This window comes from Panthera leo, chromosome E2 (assembly GCF_018350215.1).
Source record: "Panthera leo isolate Ple1 chromosome E2, P.leo_Ple1_pat1.1, whole genome shotgun sequence".
Classification (NCBI taxonomy): domain Eukaryota; kingdom Metazoa; phylum Chordata; class Mammalia; order Carnivora; family Felidae; genus Panthera; species Panthera leo.
In genome coordinates, this window is record NC_056693.1 from 30,722,791 (window position 1) to 30,743,099 (window position 20,309).

At 36.5% G+C, this 20,309-nt stretch overlaps 1 protein-coding gene across 11 annotated transcripts in view; it reads left to right on the forward strand.

Annotated features, from left to right (window-relative positions):
* The window catches only part of CHD9 (chromodomain helicase DNA binding protein 9), a 233,048-nt gene that overhangs the window by 104,751 nt on the left and 107,988 nt on the right, over positions 1-20,309 (forward strand). For 8 of the 11 annotated variants that reach the window (XM_042920638.1, XM_042920644.1, XM_042920637.1 and 5 more), the window contains one exon: positions 19,794-20,125. In XM_042920638.1, coding sequence (XP_042776572.1) covers positions 19,794-20,125 — 332 coding nt within the window. The other 3 variants (XM_042920645.1, XM_042920646.1, XM_042920650.1) reach the window with 2 other exon arrangements.

Sequence of the window (20,309 nt, forward strand, 5' to 3'; positions counted from 1 at the left end):
TTAAAAATGTTTTGTACTGTAAAAAAAGCTTTTAAGACCATGGGGGAGGAGAAGGAAAAAAAAAAGTTAGGGAGGGATCCAAACCATAAGAGACTCTTAAAAACTGAGAATAAACTGAGGGTTGATGGGGGGAGTGGGAGGGAAGGGAAAGTGGGTGATGGGCATTGAGGAGGGCACCTGTTGGGATGAGCACTGGGTGTTGTATGGAAACCAATTTGACAATAAATTTCATATTAAAAAAAAATAAATTTAAAAAGCTTCTAAAATATATAAAAGGGTTGTTACTGTCTACCCTGAGAATCAAAGTTTTTTCATAATTTTGCCCACTGAATTTATTCAAGGTTGATTACTACTGGCTTTCTGTGGACTTCTCAGAGTGAGCTTTTAATAAGTTAAACTTTATTATAATGCTCCAAGAAGGGGAAAATGCAAGGCAGCATCTCAGAATCTTATATAAATATGAATGTCTGAACATTTTACATTTCTTGGAATATAGCTTGTGGAATGATGCTCTGTGCAAATCTTATTTCACTTGTTATGCCTTTGCTCATGCTCAGCTCCCTCCTTTGACCATCTTCTCATTATCTTTCATTATAAAACTTAACTTATTCCGGGGCCTGTGGGTAGCTCAGTCATGATCTCATGGTTTGTGTGATCGAGCCCTGTGTCAGGCTCTTGCTGTCAGCATGCAGTCTTCTTTGGATTCACTTTTCCCCCCATGCCCCACCCCTCCCCTGCTCATTCTCTGTCTCTCTCTCAAAAAATAAATATTTTAAGAAATTGAGTTATTCCTAGACAACACAGACCCAAGTGTCATTTTCCTTTGTGATTCTTTTAGCTGTTCCCCCAAACATCTGATTATTGTTTTGCTTCCTTTTCACATATATGAAGTGTTATTTATATAATTTCTACAATAAGAATACCAACTTTTTTGTGGATGGCATTCAATCTCCTATTTCTGTTTCCCAGAGAGTCTCTTGTTGAATATATTACCTGTATGTACCAACTATTTTCTAAATCGGTTATCTATCACACACCAATAGACTAGCATAAATTATAGAAATTAAGATAATATAATCTAATTTTAGTTTGTAGTGTAGTAATTAATTAAAACTAATAAAGGAAGAGGGGCGCCTGGGTGGCTCAGTCGGTTGAGCGTCCGACTTCGGCTCAGGTCATGATCTCGCGGTCCGTGAGTTCGAGCCCCGCGTCGGGCTCTGTGCTGACTGCTCAAAGCCTGGAGCCTGTTTCGGATTCTGTGTCTCCCTCTCTCTCTGACCCTCCCCCGTTCATGCTCTATCTCTCTCTGTCTCAAAAATAAATAAACGTTAAAAAAAATTAAAAAAAAAAAAACTAATAAAGGAAGAGGAATTATTAAATAGATAAATGAGGGTAAAATTAATCCTTCATTTACGTTCACTTGGTAAGTACATTTTAAAATTAATTTTATTAAGATAATATTTACGTACGAGAAAATATACCCATTTTGAGTGTAATTTGATGTGTTTCAACAAGTGTATGTACCTTTGTAATCAGTACCACAATCAAGATAAAGAACATTTCCATAATGCCCCAAAGTTCCTTTTTTCCTCTTTGCAGGCAGTTACCCTCTCATCCCTGGTCCCCGGCACTCACCTTTGTCACTATAGATTAGTTTTGCCTGTTCTAGATTGTATATAACTCTAACCATATTGGTGTGTATCCTTTTGTGTCTGACATTTTTAACTCTGCATAATATTTTTGAGATCTACCTTTGTTAGTGGTTTGTTGTTGTGGTTTTTTTTTTGAGGTATAATTTAAATATTAAAAAAAAAAGTCATTCTTGGGGTGTCTGGGTGGCTCAGTCAGTTAAGCAGCTGACTTCAACTCAGGTCATGATCTTGTGGTTCCTTGAATTCAAGCACTGTGTCAGGCTGTGTGCTGACAGCTCAGAGCCTGGAGCCTGTGTCGGATTTTGTGTCTCTGTCTCTCTCTCTCTGCGCCTCCCCACTCATCTCTCTCTGTCTCTCAAAAATGAATAAATTGTTAAAAAAGAAAAAAGTCATTCTTTTTAGTGCATAGTTCTGACAAATAAATATGTAGGTGGAGTAACCACCACCACTAATCAAGTTATAGAATAATTCCATGTCCCTCCCGAATTCCTTTATCCTATTTTGTAGTAACCCTTCCCCCAGTCTCCAGCTGCTGACACCCACTGATTTTTACCCTTATATTTTTGCTACTTTGAGAATGGTGAAATGATGTAACCTTTGAGTCTGGCTTTTACTCAGTATAATGCATTTGTGATTCAGTTATATTGTTGTGTGAGTCAGTAGTTGGTCCTTTTTATGGCTGACTAGCAGTCCACGTTATTGTCCATTTACTTATTGATAAACGTGTGAGTTATTGCTAGTTTTTGACTCTATGAATAAAGCTTCTGTGCACATTCAGGTTCAGTCATTTTGCATACAAGTTTTCATTTCTTTTTGGGTATATACTAAGATAATGGGTCATATGTTATGCATATATTTAACTTCATAACAAATTACCAAACTGCTTTCAAAAGCAGCTACACCATTTTACATCCCTACCAGGAGGTCCAAATTCTCCCTCCTCTTCAATCTTTGGTATTGTCAGTCTTCTTAATTTTAACCAATTGATTGGGTGTGTACTGTATCTCATTGTTTTAATTTGTATTTTCCTGATGGATAATGATATTGAGCACCTTTTCATGGGCTTATTGGCCAAAAGTGCATATCGTCTTTAATGAAATGTCTGTTGAAGTTTGTACAGTCAGCCATGGAAAAGATGAATGTCTCTAATGTGGTTAAGACCTGGAAAAGAGGTGTGTGTCCCATGTGTACGTCATGTTGTGTTTGGGACAGGAGAAGAGGGCGAGGTAGGAATTGTAAGATCCAGCAATAGTTTATAGAATGAAATCTAATTAGGCAGTTGTGTGGGATTAAGGAGGTCAAGCCACATATGTCACAGGCTCCTGAAAGCAGATGAGTGAGAAAATAGCATCCAGAAATCTAAGAGTAGGCACTATTTAGAGACAGATAACAGTCATAGGAACAAGGCTTCAAAGACAGCTACTGGCATTAGGAGAAAGGAATCTTAAGACTTTAACCTAGATTTAGAGGTCTAGTCTATTAGCCTCTTAATATGTAAATTGAAGCCTAAAGAACATAAATCTTTTTTTATGCAGGTTTTTTTTGAGACATAATTTACATCTGGTAAAATTTCATCTTTATTAGTGTACAGTTCTATGAGTTTTGACAAATGAGTGCATCGTGCAAAACCACACTACAGTCAAGATAGAGAATTTTGGGGGTGCCTGGGTGGCTCAGTAGGTTGAGCTTCCGACTTCGGCTCAGGTCATGATCTCACAGTTTGTGAGTTCGAGCCCCACGTCGGGCTCTGTGCTGGCAGCTCAGAGCCTGCTTTATTTTCTGTGTCTCCCTCTCTCTGCTCCTCCCCTGTTCACACTTTCTCTGTCTCCCCCTCTCTCAAAGAAATAAATAAACGTTAAAAAAAATTTTTAAAAAGAGAATTTTGTAATCCTTCCCCCTCCCCACCCCCCACCCCGGCCCAAAATATTCTCTCATGCTTCTTTGCAGTCAGTCTTTCCTTCAAGCCCTACCCTGGCAACCAGTGGTTATTTTTTTTCTTTGTAGTTTTGCATTTTTGAGAGTATTGTATGGAATGGAATCGTGGCACATTGCCTCTTTGGTCCGGCTTCTTCCACTTAGCATAATGTATTCTTTGTTGCATGTAAGGGGTAGTGTGTTCTTTCATGTTACTGAATAGCATATCATCATGTGGATGTTCCATAGATAGTGTATGCATTCACGTTGTTTCCAGACTTTGGCAATTATGAATAAAGGCTCTACAAACATTTATGTACAGGTTTTTGTATCACTAAATATTTTCTTTTCTCTTGGGTAAGTATATCAGTGTGGGATTGCTGGGATCATGTATTAAATAATCTTAAATTTACCTTTTTAAAAAGCAACCAGTTTTCCAAAATGCCGGTACTATTCTGCATTCCCACTGGCAGTGTGAAAAGAGTTCAGTTGCTCCATATTCTCTTCACCACTTAGTATTGCTAGGTCTTCTCTTATTTTTTTAACCATCGAAATAAATGTGTAAGTGGTATCTCATTGGGGCTGAATCTGCATTGCCCTAGTAGTGTCTGACAATGTGAGCATCTTTTCTCGTGTTTACTTGCCATCTGTTTGTCATCTTTGGTAAAGTGCTTAAAACGTTTGTCCATTTAAAGAAATATTTGTTTCCATGTTAATGGAGTTTTGAGAATTTTTTATAAAAAGACCATTATCTTTATCATAATAATTAACAGTAACCTTCACTGAATGCTTTATATATGTCAAACACTGTTCTAAGATCCTTTATTTGAATTGTCTCATTTAAATTCATAGCAACCTAGTTCTATTAGGTTAGAAACTATGATTATCCTCATACAGATGATGGAATTGTACCAAACAGTGGCCAGGTTTCAGAAATACAAATTGAATATGACCTTTATTGGGATGAACCATGGGAATCTATCCCCAAAACCAAGAGCACACTTTACACATTGTATGTTAGCCAATTTGACAATAAATTATATTAAAATTTTTTTTAATTAAAACAAAGTTTATGTTAAGAAAAAAAGAATATGACCTTTATAAGTGACTACAGTATACTTTGGCAAATATAGCAGCAAAATGACATATTGTAAAAAGGAAGTGATATCTACACTGAGCTTTAAATGGACGTTTCCTAGGCTACCTTTTAGAGGAAGGGCACACTAGACTAGGACAGCAAGTGGGGGAGAGGGGAGGAGGGAGGGAGAGAGAGAAAGAATATCTTAAGCAGGCTCCATGTTCAGCATGGAGCCCAATTCAGAGCATGATCCCACAACCCTGGGATCATGACCTGAGCCAAAAGCAAGAGTTGGACACTTAACTGACACAGCCAACCATGTACCTCTTGATTGTGGGTTTTAAAGAGCTTCCTTTGCTCTAGTCCCACCATTCTTGTCACCAATAACATTGATAAAAGTAACTCTCAGGACTCTTTTCGAATTTTGTGGAAGCTACTGGAAGAAATATGTAATATTATATTTCACTTTTACTGTTTTCTTTCTGAATAAAACCATCTGAAATGCCATGTTAATATGACAAAGAAAATTAGTTTGTCTTTTGTAACAAGATATCTTTTTTTTTTAAATTTTTTTAACGTTTATTTATTTTTTTAAATGTTTATTTATTTTTGAGACAGAGACAGAGCATGAACGGGGGAGGGTCAGAGAGAGGGAGACACAGAATCTGAAGCAGGCTCCAGGCTCTGAGCTGTCAGCACAGAGCCCGATGCGGGGCTCGAACTCACGGACCGTGAGATCATGACCTGAGCCGAAGTCGGACGCTTAACCGACTGAGCCACCCAGGCGCCCCTAATGTGTATTTATTTTTGAGACAGAGAGAGACAGAGCATGAATGGGGGAGGGTCAGAGAGAGGGAGACACAGAATCTGAAACAGGCTCCAGGCTCTGAGCTGTCAGCACAGAGCCCGACGTGGGGCTCGAACTCACGGACCGCGAGATCATGACCTGAGCCAAAGTCGGACGCTCAACCGACTGAGCCACCCAGGCACCCCCAAGATATCATTATATTTTACTTAAATATCTGCATGTAATGAATTGTCGTTTACTCCGATCAATAAGAAGATTAAATAATAGTCTTAAATTTGAGTTATAATCTTTTAATGTAAACTTTATTGAAATATGACATACATACAGAAACATACACAGTTTAGAAGTGAACAGTTAGATAGATTTTCAGAGAGTAAATGTCCTCTGCGTAGCCAATATCCAGATCAAGAAATAGAATATTATCACAATCATAGAAGCCTCCTCAGACCTCCTTTGAGTCACTACTTGCCCTCCCCCTAAGAGTGATCACCATTCTGACGTAGAACTCATAGATCAGTTTTGTTGGTTATTAAACTTTATATGTATTTCTCTTATGTATCTAGGAATGAAATTGTTCAATCGTAGGATATATGAATGTATTAGTTATGCTGTCTAGTTACAAATTAGCCACACATTAGTGGCTTAAAATAGCACCCATTTATTATCTCATAGTTTCTTGGATCAAGTGGGTGGGCACAGCTTATGTGGGTGCTCTGCTCAGGGTCTCACAAAATTGTATCCTCCATGTGCATTGGGGCTGTGATCTCACCTGTGACTCAGGGTTCTTTTCTAGGCTCACAGGGTTGTTGGCAGAATTCATTTCCTTGCAGCTGTAGACCTCACTGAAGCTCATTTCTTCAAGGCCAGCAGGAGAGGGTCTCTGAGCTTAGGAAAGGCCTAACTCCCTTTTTTATAAATTAAACTTTTTATTTTAAGATAATGTCAGATTTGCATTCAGTTGTAAAAAATAATACAGAGAGATCCAGGGTATCCTCTACCCAGTTTCTGGTTACATGTATGTTTTGCTGTGTACAGATTTTTTTTTTAGACTTTTGTATAGGGATATTTAGGGAAGTACTTTTCTTAGCTCAGATTTCCTATAGATAAGCCTTAGGTAGAATGAAATCTTTACCAATCTTAGTTTTCATGCTTTTATGAGTCTTACAAATATTTTGAAAATCTTTTTAATTGAAGCTAACATTTGAAGATACTTTTCAGATCAAGATCTCTTTACTTGTTCATCAAACTTGTTTTTTCATTGAATAGTATTACTCAGGAGTTAGTCACACTGCAAAATTAACACAATCCCCAAACTGTCCTCTCTTCTGACACTAACTGCAAATTCTCGGGGTTCCCAAAGCTACCCTTAGTCTTAATAATATGTTAGCAATACTTACAGAACTCACAGAAAGCTATTATACTTGTGGTTATGGTTTATTATGGGGTAGATTACAGGTTAAAATTAGCCACAGAAAGAGACACATAGAGCTATCTTGGAAGGTTTTGAACACAAAGCTTTCCCCATGGAGTCAGGTCCCAGCATTGATATGTGATGTTAGGCAGAGTATTGTCCCCCAGAGAAACTCACCTAAATGTCAGTGTCAGAGTTTTTATTGGAGCTCCATTAAGTAGACATGATTGATTGCCCACATGGTTGATCTCAGCCTCCAAGTTAACTAATAATAGATGACTCAAATAATAGATGACTCAAAGCCCCTCACCCTAAATCACGTGATTGGTCTTTCTGGTATGGCCAGCCCCACCATATGATCTGAGATGGACAGCTCCTGGCCTTAAACAAAGACATTCCTATCAGGTATGACATAAGTTATCTCCCAGAAGCTGAGGGCAGAGACCAAACCTCTCTTTGGACAAGGCCAAATTCTTTACTTTAAAAGCATACTTACTGTTGTTAGAAAAATAAAGCTTTTTGGAACTTTATTCAACCTTTGCTCATTCATTTATTCATCAGATGTTTTTTTTCCTGTGTGATATATAGTGTGTTTGTCTCCAGGTAGATATAGACATAGTCCCAGTTCTATAGAGCTTACTTACTAGTGTATGTTTAGGATTTTGTTTCTTTGATTCAGTTAGTCAACACCTCCACAATGGGATAGACCAAAATAATAGTCTGGGTTGAATTTTCCTATGGAATGAAATTGAAGCATTTGTTAACCTCTTTTAATAGTGTTTTTCAAACTTTTTTGACTGGGACTCAGTATAGAAGTGTCTGTTTATGTTTGTGAATATATATTTGTAGCAGTGTGTGCATTTTAAGATGTAACAAACATTTTACAAAACTCTGGTCTACTTCACTTATAAAGAATGTTAATGACTATCTACTGAATTAATGGCTCAAAATGAGATTTCAGCTCACAGTTCAAAAAACACTGTCTTAGACAGTAAGACCATCGAGAATAGTGTTGGCTTGTTATTAGAAGGAAATCAGCTTTAAAATGTAGGACCTGAACAGATAAGATCTGAAGAGGAATTGTGGTGCAAGAGTACTCCTTTCTATGCGACAGTTTCTAGATGATCACCGGGAAGTACAGTATGGCTAGTACAAATGTTATTCAATGGGGAAACTTATGAGGACATAAAACCAGTATGTTGTTCATTTTGCTTTGTAGCTATTTTCTCAGACCTGCTTAAGGTGATTTCTGATTCATCTTTCCTCTGATCTTAGTTTGGCTAGTCTTTCTTTTCATTCAGATTTCAGTATAAATGGCCTCCTCCATTATACCTTTCCTGAATCCATTCTAAAATCGTTACCCTACCACTTTGAATCACATCATCCTATTTTCATTCTCTGTGTAGCCTTTACCTTTACCTGATGTTTTCCCTATTTTCTTCACTCCTCTAAAATCTTAGCTATATTAGAACAGGAACTTTGTCATCTTGTTTATTTACTCTTTTATTCCCAGCACATATAACAATGTCTGGCAGGTAGTATATACTCAAATAATATATCTTGTATGAGTGATGTAGCTCATGTTCCTTTTAAATCCAAGACAGAATACACTTCTCTTGGTGAAACTAGAGTATACTGTAATTATCTTGTTCATTATACCACATTTTTGTTTGTGCAGTCTAAGATTGAATTTGCTTTTTTGGCAAGCTCATTACACCATACACTTATTTAGCTTACAGTGAGCTAAAATTCCCTGGTATTTTTCACATGAGCTGCTGTTAAGGCATGTACCACTTATTTTTTACTTAAGTAGTTGTTTTGTGTATGTGTGCAAGCATGCCCATTTATAGATTCAGCCTCATAAGATTTTTTTTTTTAATCAGTATTTTTGGGGATGCGTTAAGAGGGAGGCTAATTAAGAACTAATGGTAGGGTGGCTGAAGAGAGATTAAGCTGAAATGAAAGGCCAGTAGGAACCCAAGAGATTGACCAGATGGCACCAGTTCACAAATTTAAACTGAAAATATTCATTTGGAGGGGTTTAGTGCAAGCTGAGGAAATAGAATCTGTTTGATAAATTTTGGAAGGTCTCACCTGACAGGATTAGGTTTGCTTCTTTCTATTCTTAAATGCAGCATGACTGCACCAGGTTCAGACTCAACATCAGGGTTACACTCTTTACTATCTGAATGATGTTCTCTGTCATGTTTTGCCTCCTTCCCTACCCTTCCTTTCCCATCCATCCCACCCCTCACACACTGTACCCTCAAGATCCTAGCTGTTTTTCAAAACAGTCAGGGGAGCATTTTTAATTGTCCTTCGTCATTTATCAAACCTTAAATCACTGTGGCCTTCACAGCACTGTTCTTATAGGTCAGTGCCTCTCATGCTGTTACTAATTCTGTCTTTTGTGCTCTGCCTCTCTGAAACCTGTATGGCTGCAACCAGTGTGTTTAGAGACAGTTTTGTTTTTTGTTTTTTGTTTTTTTCCCCCCTAGAATAATTTCTCATTGTAAATTTTGGTTTCGAGTCTCCTGACTCCAGGTACTACATTTCCTACCTTACTGATCTGTCCATCCTTTTTTAGTTTCTGGTCATATGATGATACTTTTTTTCTTCCTTTAACTTTAAAAGTTCTATCTTTATAAAGTCAGTGACACACAACTGCCATGCCTAGACTGTCATAAACACCAAAAGGGCATATTTAACATTCGTATATGGTTCTCATCACTTCTGTTTCCACAAATAATTTTTTTCTTGTGGTTAGAAGTATATCCAGAGATGCGGTTTCTTTCATTACTGTCTTTGCATTATGCAAGATGAAATTCTAATATGGGACAATTACATATATTTTGTGATTTTTGAAATGCTTTTGACTTTTTATGGCTATTCTTCATTATCTAGTAAAATTATATTTCTTTTGCCTACAACTGCATATCAAGTTTACATGCCTTATTTTGTCTTCTTGCAAATGTATTTATTTTCCCCTACTCTTAATGTCATTTATGTTTGTTAATAATCACTTGAGTATTCTAACAGGTTTTTAGAAATTATCTCGGAATTCTGAAAATCAAAATTGGTTTTTCATAATGCATTGTATGGAAAAAATAAGTTGTCTTTCAACATAACTGATTCTCAATGCCTCCTTTAAAAGACTTGAAAGAGGTTTTTTCCTTGGTATTTTATCAGTTCGTTTGGAAACACTGCCAAGAGAATTGCGAGTGTGATGTTAGTGATATCAAGCCAATTATGCAACTGCTTGGTTAATTTGCTTACACTATTGCCCTCCCACTCTATCAGGACCTGTCTGTCGAGGCTGTAAGAGTGCACTTCACCTTTGGGTTCTGTCAGAGTGCCATTGCCACACTCCAGTTTCTCTCTTAGTCTGGGGGGAAAGAAAACCCAATGATGGCAACTTGATAAACTGTTTTGGAGAGGTTACTGATTCCTAATAGAGTATCATAAATTTAATGCTCTATGAACTTTGGATCAATAGTCACCTGTATGGGAATGGTAGGCAATGGCAATACTTAGGAAGATGATTTTGTTTTTTAAGAGTTGAACTCTGCTGTTGTGTCATTGTGTTAGGTACTTGTCTCATCTGTGCCTGACCTCTTTCATCTGCAAAGTTAGAAATAATATTTGATTTTATTTTTAACCACATAGGAATATTGTGAAATGAAATAAGAAAATACACCAGAAATTATGGAAACTTTTGGGCTGGAAAATGGTTTGTGAATTAACACATTTAAACATCTTCAAAAATTTTTTTCCTGTGGTGCCTGGGTGACTCAGTCATTTAAGCATCTGACTTCAGCTCAGGTCATGATCTCACAGTTGGTGGATTCGAGCCCCGTGTCAGGCTCTGTGCTGACAGCTCAGAGCCTGCCTCAGATTCTGTGTTTCCCTCTCTGTCTGCCCTTCCCTCACTTTCTTTCTCTCTCTCTCTCTCTCTCTCTCTCTCTCTCTCTCCCTCTCTCTCTCTCTCAAAAATAAGTAAACATTAAAAAGAAAAAATACTCCCCAAGAAGCATTTTAGAAAAGGTGCTATGGGAAGTTAATATTATTTACCAAAGTGATATTTATATATAATATTTTAATTTTTTTATTGATGTGATGTTTTGAATTGTTGTCTGGAAATGGCCAAACGTCCCCTAAATGGCCAAAGCTGGGACAATTTAAACAACAAATAAATAATCATAGTACCAGATTATAATCCATAGAATAAAATAAATACCCATGAGTTTATACAATATATAGTGTATACTATATATAAATAATTGAATGAGTAAATAGAAGAGACAGCTTCTTTTTACAGTAGAATTCCAATTGAAAATGTGGGAGGAATGATAACAATAGAAAATTTGCATTAGGCAAATATATAATAATTGTTACAAAACAAATATATAACAATTGTTACATAAAAAACATAATAATTGTTACAGGCAGGAACCATCAATGCATGTTAAAATTACTAGGCAGATGTATATGAGAAATAAGGTATTTGTATAGTCTTGTATAGTAATAAGATACATATTAATTCTAAAAGGACAGGTTTATAGTAGAGAATCATGGTAGATACCACTTTAACCAAGGAATCGAAACAACATCCCTAGTAAGTGATAAGATATACTGACATCACATATCCGATATGATTGATACGCTGAGGTGGGCAGAGTGTCACATTACAGTAGTAACGATGGTAATGTCGGAAGTCTCTGAGTATTTGTTTGCCAGCCACCATAGTAAGCACGTTATCTGTTAGGTCTCACTACAGTCCTGGTATCACAAGGCAGATACTGATATATTTCTCTTTTACAGATGAGGAAGCAGAGGCCCAAGTAAATGCTGAAACTGGGACTAAAACCCAGGTCTGGCTGACTTCAGAGCCAATGCCTTAATCACAACATTATGTTGAGAATAGCTTGTAGTGTCATGGCTAATTTATAGACTGATGAATTTAGTATATTTAATGTTAAGGAAGTAGTAAACTTGGTGAGGTTTTTAAAATACACTTTTTGATTTATCTGGAAGAAAAGGAACCTTTTTTTTTTTTTTTTTGAGTTTATTTATATATTTTGAGAAAGAGAAAGCACGAGCAGGGGAGGGCAGAGAGAGAGAGGGAAAGGGAGAATCCCAAGCAGGCTCCATGCTGTCAGCTCAGAGCGCAACGGGGGATTCAGTCTCGTGAACCATGAAATCATGACCTGAGCCAAAATCAAGAGTCAGAGGCCTCATTGACGGAGCCGCCCAGGTGCCCCACAAAAGATGAACTTTTAAACAATACAGCATTGAAAAAGGAGTACACACTAATATAAAATAAAAGTCAAATATTACTTGTTTTCATATCATGAATGGCCTTTTTATAAATAAATTTTTCATAAATAAATAGACTTTTTCATCAAGTATTCAGGTATTTTTATTGAAACCACTTAGCAACCCTAAATCTAAAACTTGGATCCCCTTACTTCTCTGTATGTAATCATTTATTGATTACCTCATTCCTTCAGCATAAAGACAAAGTCCAGATATTTTAGCATTAACTTGTAACACCTTTGATGATCTAACCCATTACCTTTCAGCCCTTGTTGCTCATGATTCTTCTACACGCACCTCCTTTTCTTGTTATGCCACGCTACTTGTTATTCCCTGAATATAACTTTTTAAATTTCTTTATTACATAACATTTCAAGTGTGCACCAAAGTAGACTATGCATCACCCAGCTACAATAGCCATCAATTTATAGGGCACTGTTTTATCTGTACGATCCTCTAATTATCATTCCCACCTCCTACATGGATTATTTTGAAGCATATCTCAATCATATCACTTCAAGGGCACCTGAGTGGCTCAGTTGGGTAAGTGTCTGACTCTTGCTTTCAGCTCAGGTCATGATATCACTGTTACATGGGTTCAAGCCCCGCATCAGGCCCTGTGCTGACAGTGTGGAGCCTGCTTTGGATTCTCTGTCTCCCTCTCTCTCTCTGCCCCTCTCCTGCTCACTCACTCTCTCAAAGTAAATAATAGATAAACATTTTAAAAAACAAAAATAAAACACCATTGCAAAATCAGTTTAACACCTAATAAATAACTGTAATCAAATGCCTGGTCAAAGTTAAAATTCCCTACTATAATAAATTTATTTTTATAATTTTTTTTATAGGTCACTGTCAAAACAAGGGCTACTCATTACATTTGGCTAATATGTATTTTAAGTGTCTCTTTTTCTCTCTTTTATCATTTAGCCTGAATCTCTTTTATTTATTTTAAATATTTTTTAATTTATTTATTTTTGAGAGAGAGAGAGACAGAGACAGACTATGAGTGGGGGTGGGGCAGAGAGTGAGGGAGACACAGAAGCCGAAACAGGCTCCAGGCTCCCAGCTGTCAGCACAGAGCCACTCATGAACCACAAGATCATGACCTGAGCCGAAGTCGGATGCTTAACTGACTCAGCCACCCAGGCGCCCCCTTAAATCTCTTTTAAATTTGTGGTTCCCCTTCATTTTGTTCCTTTGTGGAAGAGATGGAGTCATTTGTCTATAGTTTCCCACATTCTGGATTTTGCTGATTGCACCCCCGTGATAGCCTCTAACATGTTCCTCTCTCTCTGTGTTTCCTGTAAGTCACAAAACAAATTTTTATTTAGAAAAAAAAATAACTTTTATGAATATGTACTATTTGCCTGAATTGCTATGTGGATGATTAAAATAAAGGCAATACTTTTAATAGTATTACCTTTTCAATGTAAAATGCAAGATTTATGACACTAAAAAAAGAATGTTGTGGTTAGCTAAAAGTGGAGACGTAGGTACTAACACAAGTCACAAGATAAGAGTAGGCCTTTTTTAGTTTGTGAACATGGCACTTCACAGATGTGAGGAAAAGCAAAGTAAAATAATTGCTTCACTTCTATCAAAAACTCTGAAAACAGATTTAAGGGTAAAACTCAGAAAAAGACTTTAACAGATTATAATTTGCTTTTATGTCAGTTTTTCCCCATTTCTCTTTAAAAGAAACTATCAGTAGCTTGCGGAAAAAATGTTGTGTATAATAAATAAAAAGACCAAAAGAAGTCATCACATTAATGTTTGATACATATTATACTAAAATTTACTTTAAATTTATTTTTAGAATGTTGGTTTTATATGAATATTTAAATAATTATTATAACTAGCAAACTGGCTTATCATAAACAAGTTAAGAGAACTAAAATGCCTTATAAATTCTTTATAATATCAAATTACTATATTATACTTTCCTTTTGACAGCAGAATTTTTTTAATGTTTATTTATTTTGAGAGAGACAGAAAGAGAGGGGAGAGGGGCAAAGAGAGAGGAGGAGAGAGAGAATCCCAAGCAGGCTCCGTGCTGTCAGCACATACCCCGACATGAGGCTTGAACTCACAAACCATGAGATCATGACCTGAGCTGAAATCAAGAGTTGGATGCTTGGGGCACCTGGGTGGCTCAGTTGGTTAGGCATCCAGACTCGGCTCAGGTCATGATCTTGCAGTTTGTGGGTTTGAGCCCTGCATTGGACTCTGCTGACAGCTCAGAGCCTGGGGCCTGCTTCGCATTCTGGGTCTCCCTCTTTCTCTGCCCCTCCCGTGCTCACTCTCTCTCTCTCTCTCAAAAATAAAACATTAAAAAAAAAAAAAAAAAAAAAGAGTGGTATACTTAACCCAAGTGCCCCTTGACTGCAAAATTTTTAACTCGAGATCTCTTGGCTTCCAGGACACCACTCTTCTGCTAATACTTACCATTCTTGTAGTTTCTTTTTGTTTTCCTTCATTAGCTCCTCTTCATCCACCAACCCCTTGAACTTGGTGTTTTGGGGTTTCCCTAACTGCCTCTCTTCTGTTATTTCTACATTGTGTTTCTAGGCAATAACATTCATTTTTGCTCAATACTTGCTATCTCTATTCTATTTTATATAGTCTTCCATTGGAACCTCCATCCACCCTGACCCCCAGTTCTGAAGCCTAACAATCCTCTCTTCTGAGAAAGGTTGGAAGATTTTTAGCTATAATGCAGTTTTGCCTGTGTTGTTGAAAAATTCCTTGTTCTGTGTTTTATTCTTAGTAAGGAATTGTATCTGTTTTATTATTTGAGACCTTTTATTCCTTCATACTGTTTTAAAAATATATGAAATAGAAATATATGTATTTCCTCCAATAAAGGAGCCTGTGTTCTGTAGTACATGCAGAGTAGCCATGTGACCATTCTCCCCTTCTTTTTTGGAAATTTATAATTTCCACTCGCGTCTACACACTGGTAATTCAATAATCTAAATTATTTATCTACAACTAAAATATTTGAAATGGAAAAATTCCCATTGGAATGTGGGTTGGGTGAGTGTTTGGGAAAATCATTCCATCAAGAGAGGAAAGATCTGACTCCCCCACCCCTCAGATTTTAATGCCTCTAATTTCTGAACAAATTCTTCTGCTTCTTTCTCTCAGGAAGGAAAAAGATGTAATAGGTGGTATGAAAACTTTTAAATTTTGTAGCATGTAGCATTCATAAAGGCTATACGCCATACTTTTTCATTCTGTTCTATTTCATCTGGACCCACTAAGTTTATATCATGAGTTGATATTAGCTAATGACCTGTGGTTTGAAAAACACTCATACCGTAAATCCTTGAGTTTCCCCAGTACTGAAATATGATATACAGGATGCTCCATATATTCCTTTCAGTTGCTATCAGCATAATATATCACATATGAGATCATCTTTATGTTTTGCTATGACTTCTTTGTCTTATAAACATTTAGATATGATATTAGTATATGTGCCTTCTTTTTTATGTTTTTTTGTCCTTTACCATATGGATTTTGTGGGAGCAAGATCTTTGCCTTTAGTTTTGATTTTTAAACAACTTGTGTTAAAAAAATATTTTGAAACTATGACAAACTTACAGAAGAATCACAAGTGAAATACAAAGAAATTCTTTGACTTTGTAAAGAATTGGAGAGTAGATTGCAGACCTAATGTTTCATCATCACCAAAGATAAGGAAGATATTTTTCTGTATAACTACAGTGTAACCATAACAAGTGGGAAATTGATACAGCAAAGCTGTTGGGATGAGGAGGAAAATAGAACAAAATATAATTAAGTGGACTTGACAGAATTTGATGAGTGCCTATATAAGGGAAAAGAGAAAGACTGTATGACATTAAAAAAAGCACATCAGCTATCCTTTTGTATGTTTGTGTATATGTGTGAATTGAGAAATGACCTACATTAAAAATGTTCAGTTACTTAACACCTCAGTAATTGATGTTCTGTGGGAATATCATTTTAAAATATTGCATTCTAATAGCAGAAGAAATATATGACCATGGACTTCTCTATTACTGTCCACTGTTAAGATTTATTGTTAAACAATTGGGATTTTGAGTCAAGGAATAGAATCTGTTGAAAAACTTTAATGGGAGAAGTGATATATTTTGGAAATCATCTTAGGTTCTGAGGATAGTGTCAGTGAGTTAAAGATATTGAAAGAAAACAGAGAGAGAATTGACATCATCTTTTCCAACCCTACCCTCTCTGAGGATCCAGTCTCAAATTTTCAGTTACTAGAGCTTTTGAACTTAACCACACACATCTACACATCCTTTCTTGCCTAGACTTCCTATTTCTTTTACCTTCTCATACCTTGCCTTGGTCTAGAAGCCAAGCACTGATCCTTTCTGCTCTTCACCCACCCATATCTGGTTGATCTCTACGTCTTGGAAAGGGCACTGGGAAAAATTAATTTCATTCTAGCTTTATTACTAGTGTCTCTGCAATTTTGAGAAAGTCACTTAGTTTCTTTGTATTCAGATTAATCTGTGTAAATTATGATATTTGAACCACATATGATACCATATAGTGGTTAGGAGTATGGTTTTCCTAGTGAGTTCTTTGCCTTTTGATCCCTGCTTTATCAGTCAGCAGCCGTGTGATCTGGAGGGAATTATTTCTTCATGCCTCAGTATCCTCAGCTGTAAGTGCATGGCTCACAGGGTTGTTTTGAAGATTAATGGAGTTGCTATATGTGTAATATGAAGAGTAGTGCCTGGAACACAGTAAGGATTAAATAAGTGTTAGCTCTTACCATTACTGTTACCATTATGATTTTTCTTGCTTGCTCTCAGGTCGTTCTAACTTTTTGCGATACTGCTCTAAGAGTGTATCTATCATTTGCTACTCCTCTCCTTTCCATTATCACTATTACCCTACTATTGTTCAGGATTAAGTTAGTTGTTAGGTGAAAGATGCTTAGAGTAGTGCCTTGAACTTAGTAAGCACTCAGTAAGTAATAAGCCCTTACTGTTGGTCATTGTGATTTTTGTGTAGATGACTCCTCAGGGCAGTCAGATCCTCTCCTTGCCTTTCCTGGTTCTGTAAACCTTAATTTCCTCCCCTGCCTTCCAGTTGGTCTTAATTCGTGATCAGTCATATAATATTACTCTGTGTTGAGACCTTTGGTTTAAAAGGGAAAAAAACAAAAATTGTTCTTTGATAGAAATATCAGATAACTTGCCAAGACCGACTGAAAAAAAAAAATGGTATTAATGAAAGAAGTAAACTTGAATTTTAAAGCAGTGAAAATTTTGTTTTAGGTTATACTTAAGGGCATTTCTTGTTATTTCAGCCTCAGTTTTTTATAGAAAGAGAAGCTGTATTGCTGAAATTCAGGAAGACTTGTTATTTATTTTTAGCAAGGGACTAAAACCAAAATTTAATCCAAAAAACTCAGCAGTTCATTTAAAATAGAACATGAGGAGTCAAGGTCAGGAATTTCGTGTGTTTTTGATGTTAGAAATATTCATTAGTATATTTTTCCAGGTTTAAATACGGAAAAAATTTAAGTGTTGTTATTTGCTCTCTGTGGGCATATAGGCAGCTCTCGAGTGTTCTTTTCAAAATCTTAAACTTCTCTTTAGAATTTAAATGAAAATAGCCTCATTTGTCTGTTTTAAAAATCACAGTGTTAGCTTTTGTTACAAGAATCCGAAGAGAACTCACCTAATTTCTTAACGAGAAGTCACTTGTTATGTGTGACCTGCTCTTTAACCCTTGCTGGTCTTTAGCTGTTCTCCTAGTTCCAGTATTTTATGGTGTCCTGGAGAAAAGTATTTTTCTCCAGTAAAAATTGCATTGGATTCTTTTTTTTTTAACATTGATAGCTGCATAAAGCCATTTCACCACAGTTTGAGTTTTCAGATGTCCTTCTAAAATCAGCTTTTACGTATATTTTCTAAAACTTTACTGCAGGAAATGGCAGAGTGAGAGTTAATGTGTTACATGGAGGGAAGAACAGTCCATTGGGGGTTAAATTGCAGAGTCTAATGGAATAATAACTGGTAGCACCATCTGCTGGCCTACTTCCGCAGAAGGAGTCAGTATTTTTAACGACATCTCTAATATTCATGCTGATGCATTTTGATGCTTTGTGCATTCATTTCTTTCTGTGCTTTGTTGGAATCTGGCTATCTGCTTACAGCTATTGAGGAAACCCAGCTTTTTAGGAGGGGTTTATAGCCTTTTTCATATCTAAATAGGATGAACAGTGGATATAAACTTGCCAAGGCAGAAATGTGTTGATAAATCACAATGTGTGTTTGTGGAGGGTTGTGCATCTCTTGGTTGCAGCTTGCTAAATAGGCCATTTAGGAATCTTCTTTCAATGCTTTTTTCTTGAGCACTGCCTGGGGTGGTGAAAAAGCAGAGGGCAAGCCTTTGTCTGACGCCAAAAATGTCTTCAGTGAAGAGGCCAAGAGGAAGGGTAAGTGAAAGCCTGAATGAGTGGGAGGAGGAGGGGTTCTTTGGGCTAAAAGGCTAATGGGATTGAATAACCTTCCTTATTACTGGCTGCTGCTGCGGGAGTCGTACTGCATCGCCATCTTGAGCTTGTTGCTGTTTTCTCGAGTCTTGGTTATTTGTTATAGCCTGTAGGCCTTAAGGTGGCATTTTAGTGAGCGTTCTAAACCCTCCTTCCTTTCCCAGTGCTGCAGCACTGCTATGAAACCTTTGATGAGGCAGGTATAGAAAAGATATCCAGTGAAGCACACTGGAATCAGCATGAAAATGTGTTTGGAAATTCCTGGTGGTTTTTTCCTTTGCTATAGTCAGAGGCATGTTTACGGGTAAGAACATAACAAAACTGTGATCTAAGTATATGTGGATGAATGCGTGTTTGAAGAGGATATTCTTTTTTTAAATGCTGTTGATCTGCTTCCTGTGATACTGCTAAAATATTAATAATTTTAACGTAAAACTGTAAAACTTGTTTTTTTTTTCCAGAATTGCTTGAGCAAAATAATTATGATATAGAGAGAGGAAAAAAAAATCCACATTTAACTCTTTCACGGAAAAACTAAAACTTTCTCTAATTTTAAGTATGGGAATGTCTGTTTACTAACTAGCTATGTTGCTGCATAGATTGCACATTAAAAAATGATTTAAATGATTTTGGGTTCTAGTTCTAATTTCTTGTAAAGCAGAGAAGCTTTGTATTTCTAAAAATAATAATAAACTATAAGGAGTATTCTAAACCAAAATTGCTATTTTAAATTTATCAATAAATTCCACAGTTCTGGAGTGAAAAGGAAAGAAAAGACTTTTATTTCAAATGTACAGAGTATTTACAGGACAAAATTTGAATCAGCTAACTAATCAAGAATGCTGTGAAAATATCAGTGAATCTACGTTTTCCTTCTTTAACCGTTTTTAAAAGCAGTAGTGGAGCTTTTTTATATACCAACACTAATTTCTAGATCAGCAAAATGTTATAATTTTACATTTGTTTGTAGCACTCACATGTCGGCTCACGTATTTTACTTCGTTGAGCATAACTTTAAATGTTCAAATATTTATGTTAATCGTTTAGCTGTACTTTGGCATGTTGTGTAAAAAGTATTCTGATTTCTCTAGCCTCCATCTTCCAAGAAGAGTGACGGTTCTGGGACATACACTAAGTTGCAGAATACCCAGGTGAGGATCATGTCTGAGAAGAAACAGAGAAAAAAAGTGGAATCAGAAAGCAAGCAAGAAAAGGCTAATCGGATAATATCAGAGGCCATAGCAAAAGCAAAGGAGCGTGGGGAACGCAATATTCCACGAGTAATGAGTCCTGAGAACTTTCCTAGTGCTTCAGTTGAAGGAAAAGAGGAAAAGAAAGGTAGACGGATGAAATCCAAGCCAAAGGACAAAGAGAGCAAAAAAACAAAAACTTGTTCAAAGTTGAAAGAGAAGACAAAAATTGGGTAAGTTGGTTTCGAGATCAATGTAATTCCTTTGAATTTTTTTGTCAAAGTGCAGTCTGTCTCATCTTTTACTTTTGATTTGCGTGTGATGTATTTTACTCCTACTTTGAAGTTTTAAGTGGTTAGATACTATGTGTACCTTATTTCCTTTTTGAATGAGTTGAGTAATTAAGACTTACTGCGT